This window comes from Siniperca chuatsi, linkage group LG7 (assembly GCF_020085105.1).
Source record: "Siniperca chuatsi isolate FFG_IHB_CAS linkage group LG7, ASM2008510v1, whole genome shotgun sequence".
In the NCBI taxonomy this organism is placed as follows: Eukaryota; Metazoa; Chordata; class Actinopteri; order Centrarchiformes; family Sinipercidae; genus Siniperca; species Siniperca chuatsi.
The window spans coordinates 21,465,812-21,493,480 of NC_058048.1; the positions used below are offsets into that span (position 1 = coordinate 21,465,812).

At 41.6% G+C, this 27,669-nt stretch overlaps 2 protein-coding genes across 6 annotated transcripts in view; both read left to right on the plus strand.

Annotated features, from left to right (window-relative positions):
- Window positions 1-711, plus strand: part of ncam1b (neural cell adhesion molecule 1b) — a 75,689-nt gene extending 74,978 nt beyond the window's left edge. The window contains exon 23 of the mRNA XM_044203824.1: window positions 527-711. Within this exon, the coding sequence (XP_044059759.1) occupies window positions 527-545 (19 nt within the window). The 3' untranslated portion in view covers window positions 546-711. The remainder of the gene's footprint in view (window positions 1-526) is intronic.
- Window positions 712-1,750: 1,039 nt separating this feature from the next.
- Window positions 1,751-22,780, plus strand: zbtb16b (zinc finger and BTB domain containing 16b). 5 transcript variants are annotated; one of them, XM_044203832.1, is made up of 8 exons: window positions 1,752-2,283; window positions 2,731-2,953; window positions 4,095-5,366; window positions 7,923-8,020; window positions 10,313-10,399; window positions 17,647-17,817; window positions 18,920-19,087; window positions 20,203-22,780. In XM_044203832.1, exons 3-8 carry the CDS (start codon window positions 4,189-4,191, stop codon window positions 20,430-20,432), a joined length of 1,932 nt encoding a protein of 643 aa, XP_044059767.1. In that variant the 5' UTR covers window positions 1,752-2,283; window positions 2,731-2,953; window positions 4,095-4,188; the 3' UTR covers window positions 20,433-22,780. The 5 variants fall into 5 exon arrangements, with proteins under 5 accessions (XP_044059770.1, XP_044059767.1, XP_044059768.1 ...); XM_044203833.1 differs by having other exon boundaries at window positions 2,778-2,953; XM_044203834.1 differs by having other exon boundaries at window positions 2,873-2,953.
- Window positions 22,781-27,669: the final 4,889 nt, after the last annotated feature.

Consider the following 27,669-nt stretch of genomic DNA (forward strand, 5'->3'; position numbering starts at 1 on the left):
TTAGATTCAGAGCATGCAGTGACATATTTTGGACACTAGATGGCAGTAAATACACATTTTTGGATTCCCTTTTGTTTTCGCCTTGTCACGGACACACAGGACTATTTACAGAAAGGTTACAGTGCAAACAGGTTATGTTGGGGCTGGAAATCCCTCGGGCTACTTGTTCAGATAGATGGGGGAGCAAATAAACACGTGTTACATAATGCATGTTTGTGCAGGAGTAAAGTTAATACTTCCAGGCTAGGATGTCAAAATGCTATGTTCCAGTGAGGTCTTGATATTTTCAGCTGTGGCATTCCTCCCCTCGGTATCTCTAGTGTGACATAAACCCGCAAACCGGTGCTGTGTCAACAGAGTGTCAACAACCACAGCGGCCAACACTGACCCGGCATGGCCTCCTGTTTCACTCACCACACCGACCGACTGTCCCCTCTTACCTAATTTTATTTGTGACCTGTCAAATACAAACTGGTTTGATCTTTATATATCCGCTGTATTAATTAGTCTGTGCTTTTTATTTCAGGACAACAAACTGGTCCTAACCTGGTAGCCTGTCAGTCGTTCAGATGCCCTGTAGATGTCTCTGATTGCAGCCTTGATGGAGAGACGAGGAGCAGAGGGCGATCATTCAGAGCCGTGACGTCGCCCCGGTGATGATTTGCAGCCAGTCAAGTCAGCAGCAGGCAGCCATGATGTTACAGGAAGTTAGGTGATGTGGCCTTCAAAGTAAAAGGGTAACGAAGGCGAAGTGACGGGCTTTGCAGTACAGGAATTGTATCAAAATGTGGCACAAAAGTATCCATTCATTTTCATCCAGAGCTGTGGCTACCATTGAGTTTGTTCTTCTAGTGCCGGAAGAAGTATTCAGGTCATTCACTCAAGCACAAGTACATTTACTCGAGTATTTCCATTTTCTGCTACTTCATACTTCTACAAAGTGAAATATTTTACTGAACTTCATTTATTTGACAGCTATAGTTACTGGTTACGTTTTACACATTGAGATTAATGCAAAATATAACTAATATTCAAAATTAACCAACAAATAAATTATGATGTATTATTATAGATTAAGGTAGCCGGCAGTAAAGTAGTTAAAATTAGCTCCACCTTTACCACTTACAACATCAGTGACTGTGCCAAGAAATTATAATCCAATAATATGGTATTTATTATTCTGAAATGGGCCATTCTGCATAATGAGTACTTTTATTTTTGATACTTTAAGTATATTTTGATGCTAGCACTTCTGTACTTTTACTTTTTGAATTCTGGACTTTAACTTGGAATGGAGTATTTCTACACTGTGGTATTACTACTTTTACTTAAGTAATAAAGATCTAAATACTTCTTCCACCACTGAATACCACAATATAAAAATACTCCAACACAACTAAAAGTCCTGCATTCAAAACGTTACTTAAGTACATAAATATTGTCAGCTACATGTACTTAAAGTATCAACAATATAAATGGTCATTATGCATAAAGAATGGACTCCATGTTACATTCTACAGTTAAAAAACTTACACACTGTGGGTATTTTATAGGCTGATTCCGGTATTTTTAGTCTCAGTATATGTACATTTGCCTGCTTTTAAGTCAACATTAAAGAAAGAATAAAAGAAAGAAATCATTCAGTATTGACCCACCAGGATTTGATTCCTGTCAGTGTGGAAATGCTTTGAAATAGCATTTAGACCTTCATGTTGAGAAAAACAATTACAGAAAAATAGTTGAACAGTTAACAAATATTTGAAAAATGTCAAGAGACTTAAGGGGGAGGGGTGCATTGGGTGGACTGAGATTCCTGACTTCAGTTGACCACACTGTCAGTGTCTTAGCACTAGGTCACCAGGATGCCACGGCCTCAGTATTTCTAAAATCTTGTCTACGGGCCTGTTTCCATCTAGCAATCATCTGTTGAAATGTCAAAAATTAAAAATGGTTGCAGAAGCACAATACAGGTTCACTTGCAACATCTTGATACCCTCCAGTCAGACACAAGTCTGAGCCGAGTTATGTCGCTCTTGCTCCCCTCCCCCCACTTGCTCAGCATTGCTTGCACACCAGAGACACTCCCACATTTTTGGTTGACTTAAAAAGACAAAAGTATGCTCCCCAAGTGTGTTTCTAAACATTTTCATTCCTTGTATTTTCTAGATAGATTCTGTGACAGTACTAGCAGAAGAAATGTTTAAATCTGATCTTTAAAACTGAACCCACTCTTGAGGTCAACTGAATTTCCTGTTATCCTGCAACTTTGTACCCAAATGAAAGGTAAGCAATGCAACACGTTTAGGATAAGGTCTGAGTTAAACACTTGACAAGAAACATTTGTCTTGATGCAGACAACCTCCACCAAGGAAGTTCCTCTCTTTCTACGTGATAAACACATAATGCATCTTTTACGATTTGTACTCCAAGAAGGTACTGTAATTGCTAAAAAGCACTTTTTACAGATTGTTGCTATATTCTGCCAACTGCACCAAATATGTTGCTTTTTTTGTTATTTCCAACACTAGGAGCAATTAAAGCTACATAACATCATAGTGTAACATTAACATTATTGACTAACACCATTTTGACACCAAAGTCTGTCTTCATTTTAATCAAAGTTCTCACAAACCAAGTGAATGTTTTAAATACCCTAAATTGTGAAGTTAGTTTTAGTTTTTTTTTTTCTTTCTTGCTATTCTTAACAATAGCATTCAATGTTACAATCAGCCCCCAGTCTCTCCCATTGAGACACATTTCAACACGTGGTTCTCAAGACAGGATTTATTTTGAAAGTTCCACTCGGAAGTCTTGTTTTCCCCCTGCTCGTTTGACTGTCGTGGCTGGGTGATGATTTGCTTACTTGGAGCAGGACTGAGTTTGGAGCGGGTACTGTGAAATGTGTAACCATGATGTTGCCTAGATAATCAGCGGAGGACGTTAACAGACAGAGGTAAGAACAACTAACAGCCGCCACTTTTATCATTTCTGCTGATAATTTCAGTCTGGTGATTCCGCTCCGATGAACTACTTTTCAGTCTCTGACTCATTTTAACAATTAAGATTTTAAATAATGCCAGCTTTGTGGCGGGTTGTTATAATTTCGTTTTACAGCAGACATGTGGAAGTTTGGCCGCAGTCTAATTTAGGATTTTACAAACTTGATTAAGCTCAGACTGTATCGCAGACTGTTCAGTAAACCGAGATATCACTGGACTATTTTGGTTAAATTGGGTCTTTTATTTTCGGACAGCACGCGTTCCCTCACTAAACTGTGCAGACCGTAAATACGCGCGCAGAGAGGGTTAATTTGTCGCAATGTGTTTGGATAATAAAGGTGGATTTGTGCGCCTGCACCTGATGCGCTCTGATGTTGCGGTTAGTTGAGGATGCAGCCTGTCAGCATCACTCGAGGAGCTGCTGAGTGGTCCGACAATACTAATCATCATACAGAGCCGTATCATCACTCAGACTGTTATTTAGGTATTTAAATGTAGTGAATAAACACGTATCCGTGCCAGGGCTGCGCTTCATTTTCATGCTTTCATCTACTGGTTAGTTTTATAACTTATTTAGGGTTTTTTAACAGATCGGCTTAATTGTCTTTAACACATCTAATCATGAACGTGCGCAGCCTAAATTAACTAATTAGCCCTTCAAGCTGTTTGTTAATGGCAGGCCTACCTGTTGAGGGCATGGATGTGTGAGGAGCTTGATAAATTGAACCATCACCTCTCAGTATGCAGACGTTATTACAGCGACGTGACCGCTCTCAACGAGACCTCAGACCAATCACCTGCAATGGAAACTGTTGCTTTGCGCTCATCGACCTGTTGTCTGTCTTTGGTTCTTAATTAAAATAATTAAAACATGTAGGGTGCATGAAATGAAACCCCTGAAGAGATAAAGTGCGAGTTTATATTTCTCAGAATATATTTAATTAGATTTTTTTTTTAAATTCATATTATTTAAATATTCCTATTAATTGACCATGGATGAAAGTGTTCAGGGAGTATGATTCACTGCCTTTTACATCACTTTGTAAGCCAGACAGCCACTAATGATCCTCTACCCTCCCCCTCCACCCAAACCAGACCTACAACCAGCTGAAGGCAAGAGAAGCAGGCAGGACAGCCACACCTCATGCGTGGGCTCAGCAAAGGTCCGAGTGGATAGGGTCTGACAAACATGGGTGTGCTCCAGCTCCACAATCCCACTCACCCCAGCACGCTTCTGCAGCGGGCCAATCAGATGCGTCTGACCGGCACCTTGTGTGATGTCATCATCACGGTGGACGGCCAGGAGTTCCCGGCGCACCGCACTGTCTTGGCCTGCACCAGCAAAATGTTCGAGATCTTGTTCCACCGCAGCAGCTTGCGCTACGCCCTGGACTTCCTGTCCCCCAAGACCTTCCAGCAGATCCTGGAGTACGCCTACACCGCCTCGCTCCAGGCCACAGCCGAGGACCTGGATGACCTGCTGTACGCCGCTGAGATCCTGGAGATCGAGTATCTGGAGGAGCAGTGCCTGAAGGTGCTGGAGACCATCCAGGCGGAGGAGAGTGAGGAGGTGGCGGTGAGGAATCACAGCTCCGGAGACCACAGTGACCACAGCCGGGCCAGGCACTGGAGGCACATGTTGATGTCCAAGAAGCATTCCATACAGGATGGACCCAACCGCACCACTCCCACTGCTCTACACCACCTGGCGCTGTACCACATGACGGAGAGGAGCTCTCCTGGTCCAGAGCCCGAGGTGGCTCCTGAATTGAGCCCCAAGCTGGACACAGAGGTCGACATGGAGAGTTCCCAGCAGCCCCAGCGCCACAGTGCAGAGTTATCCCAGGCCTCATCCCTGGATCCTGCCAGAAGTATAAAATCAGAGAGCATGCAGGTGGATGATGCCAACGGCTGCGAGGGCAGGTCCTCCAGCACTGGGGAGGGAAGCTGCATGTCAGACCAGCCCAGAGACGAGGGCCCGGGGACGCCCCTGAGAGGCAGCGTGATCACCAGCGCTCGAGAGCTGCACACAGGCCCCGAAGACGGAGGACAAGTGGTGGGGAACTCTCTTGACTGTTTTCCTGGGATCTCTGAGAAACATCTGGCCTCCATATACTCTGTGCCCTCCAACCACACAGGGGAGGGGATGCTGCCAGTGTCCGTTTCAGTGGCCCCGTCCCTGGGCGTGCCGCTGGACCCGAGGGCCTACAGTGGGCTTCTGCACCAAGGCTTGCTACACAGGGAGCTCCTCAGCAGGCTGGGCCAGTTTGCAGCAGGGATGAGGCACGAGGGCCAGGCTCAAGGCCAGCAGTGTTGTGGCGAGTGTGGACTTCAGCTGCACAGCAGGCAGGCCATGGAGCAGCACAGGTAACATGCACAAAACATCCACCAACTTTTTACACTTTCCTGCAGCATTCCAGAATATTTTAAATCTATTTTAGTATCTTAAGCAATAGAAAATGAAACAAAATGAAAGTTTGTATCCAGTTGGCGTTCAAAACAATCACTTGTTAAAGCCAAAAGAAAGAGGGCATAGTTTGAGTCTCAGACATTTTGCTGGGAAAAAAAAACAAAACACTGCTGCACTCACTGCACAACATTTTTTTGCATTTAATAAAATATGTGAGGATGTGCATGTGTGCTTGTGCGGTATGATGAATGTAAGTAGTTCATTATGCTGTTATGAAAAGCCTTGGACACGTGTCTCTTGAATGGTTTCTTGGGCTTCAGGATTTTTTTCCCCCCATGTTAAAATACTATGAGAGTTAGTTGCTGGAAGGAGCAACAGCAAATATGTTAATTTATTCTCAGGGACACCTGCACTCATGTCCTAACAGTGAGACGTCTCGGAAAATTTTGAATCGGATCTTTGTGAGGGATTTGATATAAAGAGGCCATGGTGTCAAATAACGCTGTTATTTACAAAGCCTTATTTTCTAAATTCTGTTTGATTATTTGTGCAGAAGCGTGCCTCACACAACAGGCTGTCTCCCAGGCTATTTGATATGCATCCCTTTGCATCAGCAGAGCGGAGCCTCTCAGCAGGGACCGGGCTGGACGCTTCAGCTAGATGATGGATAACTTCTGCTTTGCGACTCGCTCTGTTGTTTTTTGTTCATTTCTCCTTTATTTACAAGCTTGTCGGTTTAGATTTTGTCAATCGTACACAAAAAGTTACCAACTAGTTCAGTGACAACTCTCATTAACTTGATTGCAGATGTTTATAATTATCTGTGCTTGGCAGTGTTTGACTCATCACTAATCATCAGAAACAAGACAATCTGTGAGCCAAAAGTCCTAATATGCAGCTAAGCCCTGATTAGGATCACAGTCTCTCCCTATCCGCGCCTGTGGCTGACATTTCAGCCTCGTGCCACTCCACAATTGTGTTGAAACCGCCCGGTGAAACAGAGCATCCTGTGGGATAGTTAGTGATGCGAGTTTCTTACTCATGGAGACAGACGGATGTCCGCAGGTTGAAGGAGTTGCATTGGTGGCACTGCTTGAGGATGTAATGAAGTTGCTGTAGGTCTGTAACCAGGTCACTGAGCACACACCTGGTCTGGGCTGCAGATTGACATTTCGCAGTGTGGTTAAAGAATTGTCTCCTGGAACAGTTTGTCTGAAAAACTACAGTTCTGAATTTTTGCTTCAGTAGTCCAAGAAGAATAAAAGGAACACAAAATAGAGAACTTGTGTTTAAAAATTAAAAATATGTAATATTTTTTTAAAGGCGATAAATTAAGTATTTCAGGTAATTTTTAAAGGTTACTGAAACCTCAGCTAATAAAACTAATTCTAGGTATATTCTGTGTGTTTGAAGACAACACATTTTCAGTATTTTTAAATTAATCAACTTAAAATTAGTTATTGTCATTGTATCCTTTTTAGGAATTAAAATAATACCATTATATTTTTATGATATTTTTGCTTTTCTAAATATTTTGGGGGGGCATTTTATGTCTCTATTATGGTGGAGAGGAGACAGGAAATGAGGGGAAAGAGATGGGGAATGAAATACAACAAATGTCACTCACTGGCTGGACTCAAACTGAGAACGTTGGGATTACATGGTGAGCGCTGTAAACCCCTCGTCCACCAGCACGCTCCATTATTTTTGCCTTTTATTAAATAGTTAACAGTGGAGAGAAAATAGGATACCCAAAATAAACGTCTCACATGAATGTTCAAGTAAATTATCTTTAAAAGTCAGTCAAATCTTCAAACTTACAGTACAAGCCAAGAAACTGTCAGTGTTCCTGAGCTCCAAAATGATCCTTTTTCCCCTAATATGTTAATGTTGATTTCATGTGTGCTAAATTCCATCTCAGGACTCATTTATTGTGACCACACAGTGTGTTTAACCGTGGACTGTTTTGAGGCCATTTTCTCTGCTGTTAGCGGGGTGATATAAGGATAACAGTACAGATGCCTTGCATGCTTGGATGTGTGTGATATGATATGATAGGTTTTGCTGTCGGCGGAGCTTCAGCAAATCATCTTTTCATTGCAGTTACAGGAGAAGTGTGTGCATGTTATGTTGGGATGTGAGTTTGTGTGCATGTGCTTGGTGTGTGTGTGTGCACGCACGCCCAGTGTCTTGCAGTGCTGGCGGGTGGAGGCACGCGTATGTCTGCACTCTGAAATTAGCCAGATATCCTATTGTCTGTGTTCTTTTAGCATTCATGCGTTCTGATTCACAACTCCAAGGGCCTCTTACACTAATGATGTTGCATTCAGCGAAGGATTCTTGCCGGAATTAAAACATGCTCCTCTTGTTACGAGGACAATGATGCTTCTGGGTTTGGGAGACCTTACAGGAAAAAAAGGCGTAGAAACGAGATACTTTTATTATCACATGTGCATTCTCGCTCTGTTCTTGTCTCTGTTAACATGCTCACATTAGTGTTTGTCTTTCCACAGGAGGCTGCACAACGAGGAGAAGGGCCACGGCTGTGAATACTGTGGCAAACACTTCCAGGACAGCATGCGGCTAAGGATGCACATGCTGTCTCACACAGGTACTTAGTAACTCTCACACTCATCTCAGAGTATTCAGTGCTTATGAAGCCTCTTGATAGTGCGGCCTTTCAAATGCACCTGTTCATACTACAACCCCCCTCCTCCTCCTACCAGTTAGTGCTGCTCCGAATACTTGGATCATGCTTTCTTTTCCATGCTTAGGTCTGTGTACCTCTCCCTCCCTCTCCTCTCCGTCTCTCTCTAGTCTCTCTCCCCGTTTGAATCGTTTCTGTGTTTTTTCGGAGACTCTGGCAGCTCGCCAGCTCTGCCCCTTCTGAGTGATGACATCATCAGCTGCCGGCAGGCCTGGGTGTTCTGCCAGTGTTCCGAAGCGTGTGTGATGGCTCGCTCGCAGATGTGTGTCCAGGAACACACTGTACCCAAATGCAGACTTAATCAGACCTGACTGCTCTCCCAGCTACTTTATCCAAAATAGAGAAAGAAGAGCAGAGAGGAGGGAGGGAGGGGAGGGGAGGGGGGAATCAGGGACTAAAAATGAAACTAAAACAGAAACCTCAGTTGGAATATGTGTATAGACAAGGCGAGGTCCCTGTCCTCTCTGAGGATTGTTCAGGAATGACATACTGCTGACAGATGAGAGAGAATCTGCTTCTTTAAACTTCACCTGAGTTGTCCCTTTTTCCTCTTCTATACCCTCAGTGTAACCCCAAACACGTGTATTGTCTTCCATTACTCTTAGACCTCGACAACATGCTTTGATTTTCAATTCGCAGTGACATCCACAACAGCAGCACCTTTAACCTAATTTGAATTTTTGCATAAACTCTCCCCCTTCCCAATGTGTCAACCTGTAATACTACAAAAAAAGAAAGAGATGTGGATCTCATTTCTTTGTCACTGTGTATTTCGGTATAGCAGCCTTAGATCCCGCTGGTTGCTAAGGAGCGAGTGCTCCACTGCTCTAATGGGCTGATTTGGTATTCAGCTCGATGCTGGCTCTTATTTTGGTATGCCAGACAAAGTGTTTTGATGGAGGACGATTGCAGCCGCGTCTGGAGACAGTTTGATGGTTTATGGATGAGAGCACACTCCGTGCCTTTGACTGCACAAGACAATGCACTATGTTCTCTTCTTCCCTTATCACACAATCTCACACAACACAACACACTGGACAGCGTCACACAACATCAGGATCTACAACATTGCTCTAGTGTTACTACTATATAAGACTACTCTCTACCAAGTTTTATTTTTGCTCCATGTCACAAAACGCACCAGTGCAAAACAGTAACAGTTTGTTTTCAAAAATTGTTGTTTTTAGAAATGAACAGATTGGGGCTTTTTGTTGTTATTTGTGTGCAGCAATGGGAACAGTGGCACAGTGTCTGTGTACAGAGGCATCGTAAGAGTTGAAAGAGGACCACATTTAGGCTGTAGCGCTCAGAGTTCCCAAAGCTTGTGGGTGTTTTAATGAGTCATTTTAACTTCATTTAAAGCCAGCTGAGCAGAAAATAGATCAGTGAATGAGCCCTGGGCCAGTATGGATCTGCAACCGATTTACATCTCTGTGAGAGCCAACCCACATCCAAACAGCTGTGTGTGTGCGTGTGTGTGAGAGAGAGAGAGAGAGAGAGAGAGAGAGAGAGAGAGAGAGAGAGAGAGAGCGCATGTGTGTGCGCGTGTGTGTGCATATCTGTCCTATGTGTCTGTCTGTGCAGGTGTGAGGTGAGTGCAGAACAAGGATTGAACATTTCTGCAAGCAGTATGCATACTTGTCTCTTTCATGTCTTCATCAGAATAGACAAGGGCATTCCAAAGGTGAACTGGGAACTGTAGTTACAGTCTTTGCGATGGGATTTGGGGTGTTGACTCTGAACTGTTTTTTTGATAAAGGGATGTGCCGTAGGCGGGAAGCGTCTGCTGTAGAGAGAACACCCAGTCCTTCTGTGGCCTCTCAGGCAGACAGTCTGCTCACTGTTCAGAGACTGATAACAGGGCACGGTAAATAAAACTCTTCAGCTCGGCTCTTTTTTCTCAAGAAGAAGGGCCGTTGCACCCTGTCTGGTGCTTTTGTTTGTCCTGAGTTGTGTTTTTATGGCGCTTTCCTCTGCTCCATTGTACTCTGCGCATTTGCTTCCTTGTGTTAACACCTGAAAAGTGTGTGACAAGCAAGATGCTTTTGAAATAGGACGCTTTTGTTCCTCTCGTTGCTTTTTCCACAGTTCTCTTTAAATGCTAAATTAACTGACTTACTCTACAATTACAAACACACATGTTTGTGTTTCCTGTCTGATCAAGACACCTTCTTATAAATTTGATTTTATCTACAGCTCCTGCAGAGGCGATGGTGTGTGATCAGTGTGGAGCAACATTCTCTTCAGAGGATGCTCTGGAAGCCCACAGGCAAACACACACAGGTACTTCTACAAACGTGTGCATGCACCAACCCACCCTCCACACACGCGCACACACACACACACATTGTGTTTAACCTGGACAGCATGCATTGAGCTGTTGAGTAAGCCGTGACTACGGGACTTGTGATCATGGGTCTAAACTTGCCTGTCATGCTGGCTGGGTTAAACTGTTCCTGTCATGATGCTCCATAATTTATCAACAGGGAGGTGGGAGGCCCTCTCACATATCACCCACTAATATCTCTTGGCATCCAGACCCACTGCATGCCACTTTGCCACAGCTTTACAGGGGCAGCATTACAGTTTCACAGACATACTATCCTCACCTCCTGCCTGAGAACACCTGTGGAATTATTTACCTTACACTCACACTCAACAAGATGAACACCTCTTGTTTCTCAATAATCTCAAATTAAGAACATGTTTGTATAACAACCTTTTCTTGTCCAGTGAATGTCTGGCATCAACAGTTTGCATCGGGAGGAATCCGATCTTTTTCTCTCTTAAAGTTGTGTTTTTTTGGTCGAGTGGCTGCACAAACCTGGATGGTGACTTATAATGTGGGCTCTTAGAGTTTGGAACTACCTGCCTGAGGTTGAGGCTGAAGTTGTTTTCATCTTTTAAATCAATTCTTAAAACCCAGATTCCCAAACTTCTGTATTATTAGTAGCAGCAAGCAAACTTGACCTATATGGCAAGTGTTTTATAGGAAGAGGAAAAGGGAAACAAGAGACAGGACACTATATAAAAAGGAAAATGAAATGGATAACCTATTAAATAGAAGCTTTTTGTATTATTATCATCATTATCAAGTGTGTTATTACTTTTGGTGCCACTTTAGAGTTATAAAGGGTTTATAAGTTGTCAATAACAACCTTATTTATGGTTAATAAATAATTATTAATACTTTATCAACTTCAACTTGATCATCCCTGAGGGGAAACATAAAGCAAATGCTAAATCTCACCACACAAGCTGACATAAACTATGCACATCGATGTATCAGTAATAATCCATATAAATATAAGGATATTTAGCAGTTGCCAGGTTGTGTTTTGTTTTATTTTTGCATTTTTTGGTTGGTGAATATTCTCTGCCAACATGGCTTGCTTTGTATATAAATCAGGAAGAAACCCTCCCATTGAATTGTTTGACCCCTGACACCTTCTGAAAGAAAGCTTAAAAAAAATCTGAGTAAATAAAACCTTTAATGACTTACAATATCATTAAAAGCTTAAGGCTGGTTGGTTTATTTTTCAGTAGCGCTTAAACGATTAGTCGACGGACAGAAAATTAATTGCCGCTGTTTATATTCGATTAATCGTTGAAGTAATTTTTTAAGCAAAACTTTACTGCTTCCTCCTAATGTCAATATTTGCTGGATTTCTTTGCCTTCTATGATAGTTAAATGAATATCTTTGGGTTTTGGACTGTTGGTTGGACAAAACAAGCAATCTGAAGACATCATCTTGGGCTCCGGGAAATTATGATGGACACTTTCCACTATTGTCTGACATTTTGTAGAGCAAACAATGAATCAAGAATATAATTGGCCAATCAATCGATAATGAAAATAATGGTTAGTTGCAGTTGCAGCCCATTTTAAGGTGGACAACCTATGGCCCCGTTTTTACCACTTAATGCCAGACAAACCCCAACTTACATGATCAATCAGTTTAATATGAATCCACAACCTGGCGAGCTCTGTATAACCGCTTAATACTGATCTTTAAAGCATTGATAACTAGTTTATTGCCAAATTATTGACTACCTATAAAACCTTTTTAAGTATGCCTTGTAGTGAAGTGGCACTTTACTCTTGAATATTATCCCATTTGCTTGAAGTGAGAAAGACTTAACAACACATGACTCAAACCTCTCCAACTGTGAAAAAAAGCGGTATTGTTGTCAGACGGTACATATGCCTGACAGTGTCTGAATCCACACCTTTTCTGCTACTGTCAGAGAAAGGTGATAACCCTCTCAGGAGCATTGGCATGTAACTGTAACTCCAGGTGGCACACACAGTATGAATACTTAATGGATGTGGACATGGAGGGGTGTTAACGATGCCCAGAAGTTTCTACCCTCATTCCCAGAGTTGTAAACATCCAGAGCTCGGTTTCAGCTTGGCAGTGTATTCAGAGCAGGGTACAGGAGGGCATTACTCTCTCATTTTGTCATGATCTCAGCTCGGCCTGCTGTGACGCATGACCCTTTTTACTCTCACAGCCTACACTGACTCGAGCTACAGGTAATTTAATCAGCTGTGTCGAGGTTATGTGGGGAAATCATGACATTGCTCCAACTCAATGATGCAAAGATTTACATTTAATAAATATAACCTGGATCTTTCAGTGCTTCAGTGCCGACTGTGCAGCCTTGGCTTTAATTTGCCATGTGGCCAAACCAGTGAGCCAAATGAGTTTCCTCTTAGCAGATTAACAATTGTCAGACCTCAGCAGCTGCAACACTGTTGTCCACCTACTCTGGAAGGGAAATCATACTACTTTTGGGAGACCTTACTCTGAAGCAATTTGGCAACACTGGCCACAGAGAGAGTGTCTTTAACCATTTTGATATGTCAGAGGTGAATGGCCATGGGTTGCTGGGGGGTGGAGTGGACTGTGGGAAGGGTAGGGGGTATGCAAGGAATTCCTGAGGGCAAGGAAGGATTGCTGCTGGTGTTGGATGCCAGAACTGAGAGGAAAACAACATCATGTGCTGCTGTTTACTCCTCACCACAGCACTGTCATAGTCTCCTCTGACCTACTTGTCAGTGCCCAAAATAAAAGAATGGATCTGTCTCCGAATTGCTCTCACAACAAAGGGGTTTGTTTCATCAGAGCAAGTCAAGGCTCTGGGGCACCGAGCTTTCAATTTTGGAAAACCCAAGACTGTAGCTTATCTACAGCACGCACAGAAATTGACTGTATATGCTTCAAACCATGCTGGCTGGCCATTTTGCCACCTTGCCTTCAAGGCAAAGGCCATAAGAGTGCTGCCTTTGTGTAAGCACAGCAGCTGCACTGTTTACACACATTACAGGCTGCTAATAAAACAGTCCTGTGGTCCATTCAGATACAGCCTGGGCTTTATAATGCAGCCCTCTTAATGCAGACCTTTTAGCTCGCCTAATTGCGTGTCCGTCATCATACTGCACCCTCCTGTTAATACCCAGTTGTAATTCATACAAGCCTTAAACTGAATTGAACTGTGCTCTGTTTGGCCATTGTGCCCCCAGTGTTTATTTGCACTAACTGTCATGATACACAAAGCCCCAGGACGCCCTGTCATTTCATGTAGAGCGAATTAGATTGAGAAAATATTGTACATTCTATGAATCGAGGCGAATGAAACAGTGTGTGACCTCAACGAACTGGTCCATGGAATGGTGGTTAAACACGAGCAACGTATCTCTCGTTGCATTAATTATTAAGTTGGTTGTTCCTCACTCGGGTAGATTAGCAGTCTACTGATGAGCGCCCGGGGTTGTTTAAGGTACTGTAGCGTTTCTGTGTGTGTGCTTCTCGGGCTGCCACATCTACAGGGAGCTGTCTGCACGAACACATATAGTAGTATGAATGTACAGGGTCATGTGAGGTCTAGCATATAATGTAGCCTGCATGACTGTGTGAGTGATGCCAGTAAGCCAGCAGATAGTGAGCATATACTGGGCCTTAGGACATAGTTTATAGTGTCTTCACATTACATAGTCTAGCTTTTGGACATGATCAGCCATGACGTAATATTGTAAATTGTGAATCTGTGAAATTCCCTGACTTTTTGATAGCAGCAGGAGATCTGTTTAGCTTTGACTGGGCTGGTCATTCACAATTTACCAAAACAAATACCTTAATAGATCAAAGTCTGCAAGCATTTATTAAAATAATGCCAATTATTTGCTAAATTACAGTTTCCATGTATTTCAGTGAATATAAAGAAATGATTCACAATCAATCAGTTTAATTGGTGGGCTCCGGACACTGAAGTTAAGATTAATACAGAAGAAATTATACAGATTTGCGGTCGTCACTGAATACAATCTCTTGTTCAATTTGCAGTGGGTTTACTCCCAGATTCTCAGGGTGGGAAAACTTTTGTTTGCCGCTTGAAAAGAAACAGGCTGCGCTTATTTGTGAATGAAGGGATTAGCTTGAACACTTCACCCCAACAAGGACCATGATCCTATCTGGTTGCCTAGACACATGGTTTTGTTTCTTAGGCAGCGTGAGAGCGTGGCTGGCTCCCACCTCGGTTGGACTGAATAAGTGGCAGATGTATGAAGAAAGACTATGTTAAATCACATGAGCATACACATGGTCGTAGAGGAGATATGCTGCAATAACATAACAACCTCAAACCCTCCTGAAGCACCAACCTAATGCATTAGACAAGCAGCTCAGTGATATAATGCACATTGTAAATGTTTATATTTTCTGCCTTACAGCAGAATTGCTTGAAAGTCATTATTCCCACTGTTAAGGCTCCCTCCCACTAAACACAATGCTCAGTCAACTCTCCAGACTTTGAGGAATACCATTGATTACATGGTATTTACCCCATTGAGGGCCAAGGGTCAGGGGTCATCCTGTGCCTTAAAACCCAAATCCCAAACCCATTGTCTGGTTAAGGGTGAGAAAGCAGGGGGCAATGACAGCCAACTTTAGGGCTTATTCTCTCATAAAGAAGCTCCTCTGCACTTATTACCAAAGCTTACTGGAAAACTCTACAACTGCAAATCCTTTTTGTTTGAAAAGTTAACAGAGCGCAGCGAGGCGAAATGCCATCACTAACACATACAAACATTTCCTTGCCTCCGAAGGTTTTTGTTTACACTTCAAGATATTATTTGTTATTTTTATTCTGTTGCACAGAATAAAGCCGAAAACGACTGCTGAGCTGTTGTCACTGCGTGTCAACCTGAGATCAAGAGTGAGATTCTTGTGACAGAATATTTGTCATATTTTTTTACTCAAGTTCCAGTATTGTTGGTGACAGAAGGATCAGGATATACATCTGTACGAGTCTGCCAGTGTGTCAGGGAGTAAGGCTTTACCTCCACCAAGAAACTGTGATGTTAACTTTCAGAGCAGACACAACAAAGTATGCAGGCTGCATTGAAACAAGCATTTACAATATGATAGTTAATAAAGAGAGAGTGGAGAGAGGATGATTAAAGTAGCTTTGAAGTATCTACAAGGTGGATAATAGGTTATTCAGTTGGTTGAGGGCTCTGCTTCGCCTGCAGCTAAACTAACCTGGACACATTGGAACAGAAAGCACTCCCCCTGCTGGCTGCAGCAAATATTACGAGAGAAACTGGTTAAAGTGGATCAAGGCTCCACATCACAGGTCATGCAAAGACTGCATTTTGTGCTTCTTCAATGTCTTTAGCCATTTTCAAATAGATCATTATCCAGACTCCACTGTTGCACAGTCCTTAGTGATCTGGCTTTAGTTAGGTATGACTCAGGCAGAAAGTGAAGCTGGTTAGACAGTGAAAGGATTTTCTGTATGGTCAGCGGATAAGGGGAGTAGGGAGGCTGCAGAGGCGTTGAGAATGGAGGGTCTTTTGTCTTCAACTAAAATATTGTGATCCGTGGGTGAGAAAGGGCCTTGGTCATTAGGCGACAGCATAAAGACAGGGATTGTAGGAGTTGCGTGAGGAGCCTATGACTAATGGGCTTGGTCAATGAGGGCCTGAACCTCATTGTGTGCCCTTTGTGCAAAAGTCCACAGGCTAAAGCCACTGAACAGGTGCAGTCCATTCCACCGGATCGCCTCCCTGCAGGATTGTTAAGATCAGGGAATGTCTTTCATCCTGTCTTCTTTCTGTTAATGATTACGAATGATCAGTTCCATTAGTGCTGTTTGGGGAGAAAATTTTAAAACTAGGTTCAAAAAGAAGCACCATAATTTCAAAGAAGAGGCTTTGTGCTTCTATGCCAAATTGTACTTATCCGTGAAATGTGAAGACTGAAAAAGCGTCTTGCTTTGTTTGAGCAATTGTGATATGTGGATTAGTAAACAATACACAGTGAATGTTTCTGATTTATCCCTGAAAATGTGACTTTGCTTGATTTGTTTCTTTCTCGTTCTACTTTGAACAGGCTTGTATGTTAACTTGATAGAACCTAAAGCAAGTGTCTGACACTCTTCCCTCTTAGTATGAGTGTGCTGTATCCCTTTCCCTGCGTTAATTCCAATTTAATTGCCAGTTGCCTCAAGGCACTTCAATAACAGTAACAAATGATTTGATTTAGTGGACCTCATCAGACTGCATTTTAAATGCGACACAGCAACCCCACTTGAATTCCAATGAAGTGCTGGCATAGTCCTCTGTTTACTAATGATCCTCCGCTGGAGATGTCTGATTGAATCTGAGTCAGGAGCAATGGGACCTGCTAGCATTGTAAATGATCTGCAACCTGAGCAGACAGAGAAATAAGGACCTCGTAATCTCACATTAAAGCCTCACTCTCCAGGACATGCACATTATGTCCAATGCAGCTGATTAACTAGTCTCTCAGTCTTACCACACATATGAATTTGCATCGGTGTGAATGCCAGAATGGATTTGAGCACTGGCATACACAGCCTGTAGATCAGGCGTTGACTGTATGACAGCCAATGGATCTTCTTCACATGGCCATTTTGACTTGAGCTACCCTGCCAGCGACTCCCTATCTGTATTCCTCTCCACACTCTGTGCAACAGGAAAGCAGCCCCAAAGAGATGCCAGGTCACACACAGGATTAAACTGGATTGTGTTTTTTCCTGCAGTCCTGCCTTTAATGGCTTGATATCACTACTTAACATTCTGCACAGAGCACATAGTGTAGGCATCATTTAGGGTGGAGCTACTATCAGCCGCTCTTTGAGCACAGAGACAGAGGACTTCACAGGTTGGAGCTGACTCCTGATGGGGAATGAAGAGAATAATTACACATCTAACACACCAGGAAGAAGGCATTGATTGTGTGATTGGCATGCTGTGCATTGTGTGGGAAATTCTTAAAGAAAACAATGACTTTCATGGTTTAAAATAGAACGTATAAAGACTCACAGTTGAAAGTGCCTCTGGGCTTTTAGGGGAGTTAGTTTAGGTAGAGGCACTTGCTCTTTGAAAGAAGCTTTTCCCTCAGAGGACTCACACAAAGTTGAAGTGACCCAGTTTCCCCACTTAAGGCCCTGTCTGTGTATGGTACTGAAATAACTGTGTCTGTGTCTTGTGCGTTCTCCAGGGACTGACATGGCAGTGTTCTGTCTGCTGTGTGCAAAGCGCTTCCAGACCCAGAAGGCCCTGCAGCAGCACATGGAAGTCCATGCAGGCATGCACAGCTACATCTGTAGCCACTGTGAGCGCCCCTTCCCCAGCCACACTACCCTCAAAAGACACTTGCGCTCACACACGGGTAAGAGACTGATCATGTGCACCATCATCGTTGTCTATAGTGTTATCTCCTGTCATAAAACATAAGCATGTGGTGTCAAACACATGCATATGTTGGAGAAGAGACCAAGACAGCTGTATTTATTTTTGTATATAGGTTAATTTCCTTAGGTTACTGGCTTTAAGGTTTTAGTCAATTTGCATGCATCCTCTCCCACCCTCCTTTTCCCTTCTCTATAAGATGACTCACCTCTCTGATGACAGCACTGTACCGTTATGGCCGGTGCATATTTTGGGCAATTTCATCCTGTTTATATTTTGGGTTCTTAGACAGCCTTTGGGCTTCTGCAATTCACGGCTGTCAGTTCTAGTGTGGTTCACCCAAAATGATAGAGGAAACCCAAATAAATATTGAAGGAAAAGCAAATGGAAATGACTTGTCTGTGTGTTCTACTGAGGGTGAGTCTTAGTGCCGCAGGAGACGGAGAGATATTTACTGAAAAGATGTCCCCCTTTCTTCTTTTACCTTAAATAACACTCCCAGCTGTCACGACGGCTTGATGTCTAGACAGGAGAAATACATAATTGATGTGAAGAGACAGAAGTGAAGGGAGTTTTGGCCATGGCAGCGTATCTTGTTTGTATGCCATTCTGCTTGGAAGTAACATTTTGTAAATGTCATCTGCTCCACAGTGGGGTGGGGGACTGGGGAGAATCGGCCTGTAATGAGGAGAGCAATGTATCCTCTGACTTGGCTGTTGCTGTGGACACTGAGATAATGAGGCACATAGGTCATTGGAGATGAGTCAAATCCTCAGCCTAGGAGAGAAATAGATTAACTACAGTATAGCGAACAGAGCGCACATGCCTGGAGGACTTTTATTAGCTATTAGCAGACAGCCAAGAGGAGTGTCCTCATGTCATAACATTAGCAACGTCTGAAAGCGCATTATTTCCCTGCTTGATATGCATGTGCAGAAATGGCTCTGTGACTATTTGACCTATGCAGATACATATGCACCATACCATGTTGTGCCAAAGATAAAGTTAGCCTTTAACACAATCTCACGATAAAGGGCTGTGTTAGTGTTGTGGCTGCTGTGGTGACACGACTGTATTTTCAGGCGATCACCCATTTGAGTGTGAATTCTGCGGGAGCTGTTTCAGAGACGACGGCACGCTAAGGGGCCATAAACGCATCCACACAGGAGAGAAGCCTTATGAGTGCAACGGCTGTGGGAAGAGGTTCAGCCTCAAACACCAGCTAGAAACACACTACCGTGTACATACAGGTGAGAAACACTCAAACTTACAGGACAGCAGGGTCTTCAGGGTATTTTGGTGCTGCTAATAGTGGTGATTTTGTACCGTTATTCAATATTAAATATTAATATAAAATTTAAAAAGGATAAGGCTGGTGATATTGTATATTTTTTTGTCAACCCACAATACCCACAACGAATTGATCCTACTGACAAGTATTGTCTGTGTAGCCAAACTCTAATATAGCTTAGTCCTCCAAAACACATGAATAAGCCACACTGTTGCACTGGGTGACATGTTCCTTCATTATGAAGACCGCAGCCACTGTAGTTTATTTTGACTCAATCCCACATACACCATCCTGCTGCTGAAATACTCACTAAATGTGTAATAATGCACAGGCAAAAATAGTCTCTCACCAATGTGCTTTTTACTGCTGTTTGCTAAACACTACATTCAACAGCTGAAAATTACACATCCTTTTTTTTTAATAACAATATATTTGTGATTTACGTCTTCACTGTGCCACAGACAGGGTCTGAGACTAATATATTGATGGTTTTTGTCTTTTTATGGGACTGTTGACAATAAGAAATTTCTTTTTTTTTTTTACAGCTAGAATGTCTCCTACAAAAATGTACTATTTTTAGAGTAAAAAGAATTGCATTTATGATAAAGGGCATTAAAATTTGTATTGAAATTGAGACTACAGTAAATCCTAAGCACAAAATTTTGATGGTTTAGCAGCTTTTGAAGCGATTTTATGGAAGAGGAAACTTAGAGTGCCTTTAAATTTAATTACTTTATATAAAAACATCAAACCATTAAATCATTAAGATGTGCAACAAGTCTAAATTTTATTTCAGGTACATTTTACTGACTGCTATCTGATTGCTCGCTGAGGTCAGAGAGAAACCTCTCTCGTATTTGTGGTGGATGACGCTGACTGGCCAATATCTAATATCAAACTGAATGCAAACCGATATAGGTCTAATCCTAGAGCACAGAAACTCACACCACACACAAACACCACACAAAACCACAACAAGTACAGTGGACTGAAATAGAGGTGAATCCCGTTTCAACTGGCAGGCCCTCTGGCTCCGGGTCTACAAGGTTAATGCTGTTTTGTTGAATTTTTCAGGTGAGAAGCCATTCGAGTGTAAGCTGTGTCACCAACGGTCCAGAGACTACTCGGCTATGATCAAGCACCTGCGCACTCACAACGGAGCGTCTCCGTACCAGTGCACCATCTGCCAGGACTTCTGCCCGAGCCTGGCCGCCATGCAGAAGCACATGAAGGGCCACAAACCGGAGGACGTGCCGGCGGACTGGAGGATAGAAAAGACTTACCTGTACGTCTGTTACGTCTGAGCAGGACTTGGACCCCACTCACAGTCTGACACACACAGTCACTGTTGGGTGAAAACCTTGTAACTCCAGTGTTGCTGATTTTTGATGCTGAAAGATTACATGTTTCTCTATGGGTTTAAAAAAAAATTATTTCAGACTCTTTTTGGATAAACTGAAAAATGCATTGTGCGAAGTTGTCATTCTTGGAGATACAGGGTTTTTACCTGACAACAGAGACATGCAAGCACGAGTACAAATTTGTGTACACACTAGGGCTGCAACTAATGATGAGTTTCATTGTCAATTGGATTATTTTTACTACTAAGTGATAAATCATTTAGTCTGTCAGAAAATAGTCACATTTTGGTGACAAGGTGACATCCGACCAACAGTGCAGTCCAAAGAGATTCAACTTACAATGATATAAAACAGAGAACAGCAGCAAATTCTCACATTTTGAGAAGCAGGAAACCGCAAACATTTAGCATTTTTCCATGAAAAATGACAAACAATTAATTGGTTATCAAAATTGTCGACAGTTTCCTGACAACTTATTGTTTCAGCCCTAGTGCACACAAACATACAGGCACACACTCTCTCTCCCTCACACACACAGTTTTGATAGTAACTGAATAACTAATGGATCCACTGTTGTTAAAAATCAATGCCACAATGGCTGCAACTGCTGACCTGTATGTGTAGCAGGAGCTTTCTGATTGATTGCTAAACCATCAGGCAACCTGAATCATCTTTTATGATTGTGCAGTAGATGTTGAAAATATTTCCACAAAGGCTTGATTGGCTGAACTTTGCAACATTTTCTCTCCTTAATTCCTGTGACTTCTCAGTTTTTTTCTGCTGTTGGATTTTTATTTTGGAGTTATTTTCTGCATGTTGTACTTGAATGGCTGCCACGTTTTGACCTCATAATCTCTTTAATTGCCTTGTCTTTCTTGCAGTGGGTGTTTTTGTTTCAAGATAGCTGGCTTACAATTTGAGTTTCTCTTGCAATGTAATAGGTTTTGCTATTTATATGTTGTTTATTTGTTACCAAATATGTGCTGGTTTTCATCACACAGTCTGTGTCTCTTGGGATGATTTTTAGTAGAGCGAGCTCTACCTCTCCTCACTTTTCACCATTTGTTTTGAACCTACTGCAAATTATTCATCCATCAGTAGTTTTAATTTTCTAACAAATGCATCATAATTTAAATGGTCAAACTGTGTAAAAAATGCGAACAGCCTCAACATGGCTTATGTGTAGTTTTTTATCATGAACTATATATAGATGTCTTATAAAATCACAGAATCAGAATTTTCTAAGAGAAAATTGAAGAAAACATGAAAAGAAGTTGGGGTTTTTTTTTACAAAACATGAAAAGAAAATTCTGACATTGAATCACTATGAGCAGGTAATTGTCAGTTGTAGTGTAGCTGTAATGTACAAACTGTCATGGTATGTTATTCCCTCATGTGAGCCTAATACAGGCCTTATAGATTTAAACATGTTGTATTTTTGTATTACAGTAATTTGCTATCTGTTTACATTTGGTATGATTTGAGAAACATCTTAATGTGTGTGTTTTATAAGTCTCTGATTTGATTAAGATCCCTCCCTTGTGCCTCTTTTATAAGTAGAGCATTGATGTGCTTGAGTACATGGGTCTGTGCTATTGGTAGTTGTTTCTGGGTGTTTGTTTATTGTTACTTAATTAAAGATAGACTGCCATGTAGATCCACTTTGTCTGAACATTGCAACTGGAAGCAACATACTGTGATAGTTACTCTGAGACAAGCGTGTACTTTTACATCACAATTGCTTGGAACTTGCATCAAATTGTTCCCTTCAAAGTGACAATGGACTGAGATCTCTGGATGAAAACAGTGTGTATAGCAAATCTGGGCGTCTGTGGGCATTACCAATGCCTTCTTAAGTAGCCAGCAACACTCAGTGCCATGAAAACACACATTCACTGTATCTATTCTACATGAACATGCACTATAAATGGATTTCCTTGGTGGACCAAAAGAAATAGAGCACTTTTGTTTGAAAAGGGGTTTTTCTTTGAACTTTCTATGTTGTGATAATGCAGATGTCCTTTTATTTGATGTGTCCTAGAAGGATGTGATTAGCATTGTTTAGATTATGTCAATGTCTGTCTACCTCAGGGCCAGATCAAAGCTCGACCTGGTATCCAATCAGGGTTGTTCTTCTTGCCATGTGTGCAGTAAAATCCCTCTTCATTACAGCTTTGTAACACAGTGTGTGAAAGTGTTTTCTCAGTGTGGATTCAGGCACAACTCTGTATGCGTCAGTGTTCGGTGGCATGGTTAAAAAAAAAAAAAGAATAAAACAAGTTACTATTTTATGCATCTTGTCTCATTTGCCTACTGTTTCTGCTGTCTGCACTCAGTAGTGAAGCTCTACCCCACAGCTGCTTACAGATGAACTCACCCCTTCATCGATACCACCAGTCATGTCCCAAATGCATTCATTTGAATTGATTTTAAACTAGATGTTATTTAACACAATTGATTATACAAAAGTGGATACCGTTACGATATTTTTTTCAAACAATTGAACTGTCATGTTTAGATTGGTCTGGTCAAGTTTGCAGTCGTACTTCTACCACCTGGACTGGCAGCAGCTGGACATTTAAACCATTTATCCATTACTTTTAGCTAACTGTTCAGGCTTCCCTGCTCGCTTGCTAACTAGTTTTCATTCAATTATGTCAATCAGTTGAGCTCCAGTCGTTCCACGTACAAAATGGCAACTGCAGAAGCACCCCTGTATCCCTTGGGAATCACTGGTGTATGGTCCAACTCCTCTCTCTACAGCCTCTGTGGTCCTAATTCAACCTGAACATTTCACTTTTACAGCACTGCTATAGCCCTGCCCATCATCTGGTCAAAAACAATGCTGCTGATCCTTCTTAATGTTTTATTGGCTCCTGCCACAAACCCTCACAGTCTCAAGCTGTTTATAGAGTTTATGTGTCATCTGGGCGACTTGTAAACAGCTGGAGTCACTCCAGGCTCTGTGGTGACCTCTGATGGCACTCTGCCAGAGCCACAGCTGGCCTGTGTTTTATCCCAGATGTGGAAGGAGCTTAGAATCAGTGTATCAAGTCTACCACTGCTCCCTGCACAGCAAAGTGAAAGTGAAACTTCTTAATTACAAGCCTAATGCCTTTGGGATTTAACAGGTTATCACACTAGTGTAATGTGTTCCTTTGGTTTCCTTTTCTACCTTCATTATTTTATCCTAAAATGAGCCTCTGACTAGGCTGTGAATGTGACAAGGGAAAAATCACTCTTTGCTTGTAGAGCTCACAACTTTCAGCCATATGAAACCGTTGAAAAGGGGTCGCAAGTTGATTCGCTTTGTTTTTTTAAAAAGGTCACAAGCCAAAAAGGTAGGGAACCACTGACATAATCAATAAAGGGTGGGAGATGGAGTGCGCCAAACTCACACCTCTGAATTTGTTGGCAGGGCAAATGCACAAGACGTCATCATTCACGTCAACCATCTTCAAAGTTCCAGCTACATGCACCATCAGCAAGTTCAGCTGCCAATGAGAGCTCTTCTTAGATATGACAGCATATAATCAAAGTTTTGACAACACAAGGACTGCTACATTGATAAGAGAGTCGGCAAATCGAAAAAGAATAAATTAGTATATCAATCTGCTATTTCAGAAGAGTTGACCCCGTTTAATTTCCTTCTTTTTTTTTTTAAAACAGCTATTGTTTATCTGTGAAATCAAGTATTGATTTTGCTTTGGTAAAATGTATTAATTTATTAATTTACACCATCTATTATCTATTTAGTTGTTACCAGTAACCTTATTTATTCATCCATTTATCAATTGAATTGAAATATTTACTGACAGATTGATATATTTAATCTCTTTTTATTGTCCAATTAACTCCCTATTTATAATTTGCTTTATTGTTCATTGTTAAATAAATAAAATTAATCAATTACTTACTTTATAACCATTTGTAAGATTTCCACAACCTGAGCACTTTACGGCAGATCCAGTGTCAGATGTTGTTGACCACTGAACTCATAAACAGAGCAGACAGGGGTTGAGTGCCTTGCTCAATGGCATTAGAAAGTCAGACAGATGTAAAAAGTGTGGGGAAAGATTTAGATTTTTCTAGTGGATCCAACTGTCTGGTCTGAAGCGTTTCCTTCTAACCACCTCCAGCTTTCATTTCCTTACCAAGAAGTAATTTAGCTTTGAAGCAAATATGTAATTTTGACTTGACAATCACCTCTGTAACCCCTCCACCTCTGATCTCCAACCCTGCCTTCAGTGCTCAGCCATGCTCAGTGGAGGAGCAGATTGAGTGGGAGCCCGTGTTAATGTAATCTCCTCTGTTTAATTAGAGTGAGCGTGGTGGGCAGCTAAAGCAAACCACATTACCCACCATCTGGTGGGGAGCAGCTCTGCTCTTACCCACCCTCACTATCATTAGCCTCTACAAGACAAGACACAAACACATACATGACAGCTATTTATTCATCCTGCCACTTTCAATACAGACACAACTGCATACCATTTAGCGGCTATGATGAGGCCATACTCGTGCTTAGACCTGTCATAAATGTATTGTTGTGTAATTACAATATGCTGCGCACTGAAACATCCAAATTAGAATAGTTGTCAAAGACTTAAGTCTATAAAAGCCACAAACTGTCCAACACAGGTACTCTATGTATCAATGTCTGGCTGTTTTTCTCAGACATTTCCGCTCTACATTTTCATTATCTGTGACCTCTAACAGTGACTACAACACATTCGACATATTGAAGAAGGAAAAAAAGTCTAAATGAGCAAGTAATTTCAAAAACTTTTGGATGAACATGGTATTGCTGAATATTTAAATACAATAAATCCAGCTTTTACTTTGAGTTACATGTAACGACATGGGTATACTCAGCAGATCTGAAATGGAAGTCTTTAAGTCTACCACAAGAGGGCAGTATGCTACCACAGCTAACATCCAGCCCAGACTGCAGGCAGGGCTCAAGCACACAGGATTTAGTGCTCCACAGAAGGCAGAGCTCACTGGCAGCCAGCAGAGCAAAACAATTATTGAAGCACAGAGAAGAGAGCCTGGCAGTGTGAATGTGTGTTGAGATAGAGGGGGCATAGATAAGTGGCTTCTGCCCTCACCCTGTGCTGCATCATGACCTGGACAGCTTACAGTGGGCTTTACTTCTTGAACACATGACGATTGTGTTTACATAGAACATATAGAAGAGTTTAGTTTCTAGATCAAAGTAAGCATTTTACCCACAGCCATATGGTTTGGACCTATCCATGGCTGGAGGATTAAATCTGAGCACATTGACATGATATGTATATTTTTAGATTCAGTGTGACTTACACTTTCTGAGTGTATCATCATTATGCTCATGTTCATATTCATAGCGATGTTCATAGCAAATAAACATCCATAAATCCTCCTTAGGAAAAAAAACGCCCCTTATAACTCCAGAAAATCATCAAGTTTTTCATCAGTATCAAATTAATCCAGTGATAGTGGTCTGTAAATCCATAGTGCAAACAGGAACTGCTAATAGATATTTTGGCATTATTTTAATGGTGCCAACTTGCCAAAATGTAAACAAATTTAGGTTTGAGCTAAAGCATACTACTCAAGGTTAAAGCAGAACATTTTATAAGATATGGCAACCTCTTCTGTCCTATTTTCAAAATTGGACAAATAACAGTTTGGTTGCCAATTTATATATTCTACAATTTCAATTAAAAACTTTGAATAAAAAGGATAAGAATTTTGTGCTTTTTTTTTTTTAAATAAAGACCTATTTATTTCTCTGTTTACAATTAATACTGATGCAACCAAACCTTTAACAGCATCAGCAAACATTAACAACAACATAATAAGTTCCAGCATTTTTCTCTAAATTTCATTGTTGGGCGAACCTTTTGTTAACATTAGGACAGTTATTCTCTAACAGGGTTCCATGAGGGGCACTTCTGCAGTTACCAAAAAACACACAAGTAGGTTCGCAAATTGCGTAAGGCCGATCTTTAGTATATTTATTGTCACAATAACCATTAAACTTCCAGCTATGACGGGCCGATTGCAGAGGACACACCTCCCACCAACCTGAGTCAGTTGTATACCTGAACAGCTGAGATTGCTTGAAAACTAGTTAACAAGCGAGCAAAAAAGATGAAAGAGATTGCTAAAAGAAATGGATAAATGGTTGAAATGTCCAGCTTCTGCCACTCCAAATGGTAGTAGTATAAATGCAAACTTTATCAAATCCACTTAAGACATGAGACCAAGACAATTCCAGGATCACTCAGTCATAGATGAAAAAAATATTGTATCAGTATCCACTTTTATAAATTTAACACAATAGTTCGACATCTTGGGAAATACACTTTTTTTTCTTGCAGAGAGTTAGAAAGAGTTAATCTGTGCGTTAATGAAGCTGAAGCCAGCAGCCTGTTATTTTAGCTTTGCTTAGCATAAAGACTTTTTAGGTTTAGGTTTAAAGGTTTTTGTACAGATTAAACAAACACGATATAGCATGTTAAATAGTGAGCTTCAGAGGTGTTGGTAGGCGGATTTTGTTACCTTTGGACAGAGCTAGGTTAGCTGTTTAGCTAAGCTAACTGGCTGTAGATCATATTTAAATGGACAAATATGAGAGCAGTATCAATCTTTTCATCTAACTCTCAGCAAGAAAGTGAAGTGTATTTCACCAAATGACCGACTGTTCCTTTAAATAAGATTCAGTTTAAAATCCATTCAAATGAACACATTTGGAACATTTGGTGGTGTTAATTATGGGGTACTCAAACTCATCCAATAGGGCTGTGGTGCTACGTCAGACAAAAAAAATAAAAACAAATTGGGAACCACAGCATTTGGATTGTGCCTTTAACGTACTCCACTCTGCCCTGCATCTGCATCTAATAGCTGTCTCTGCGGAGAGGTCACGGCCAACAGCATCAATGGCACAACTCTCATAACAGCCCACACATCAATGAATCAGTTTTAAATGCCTTGGTGGGCTGGACTTTGGCAAAAAAGCTGTTGAGACAAACGCTGTCCAAACCTTAAAAAGAAGTTTCCCTCTCTTCTGTTTAGTTAGAACTTACTCTGGGGTTTCCGAGCGGGGACCGAGAGACCACATCTGATGAGTTTCAAGGTTTGGACACAGAGAGGCACACATACTAACGGCTGAGATAAGAGGGGAGCTGAT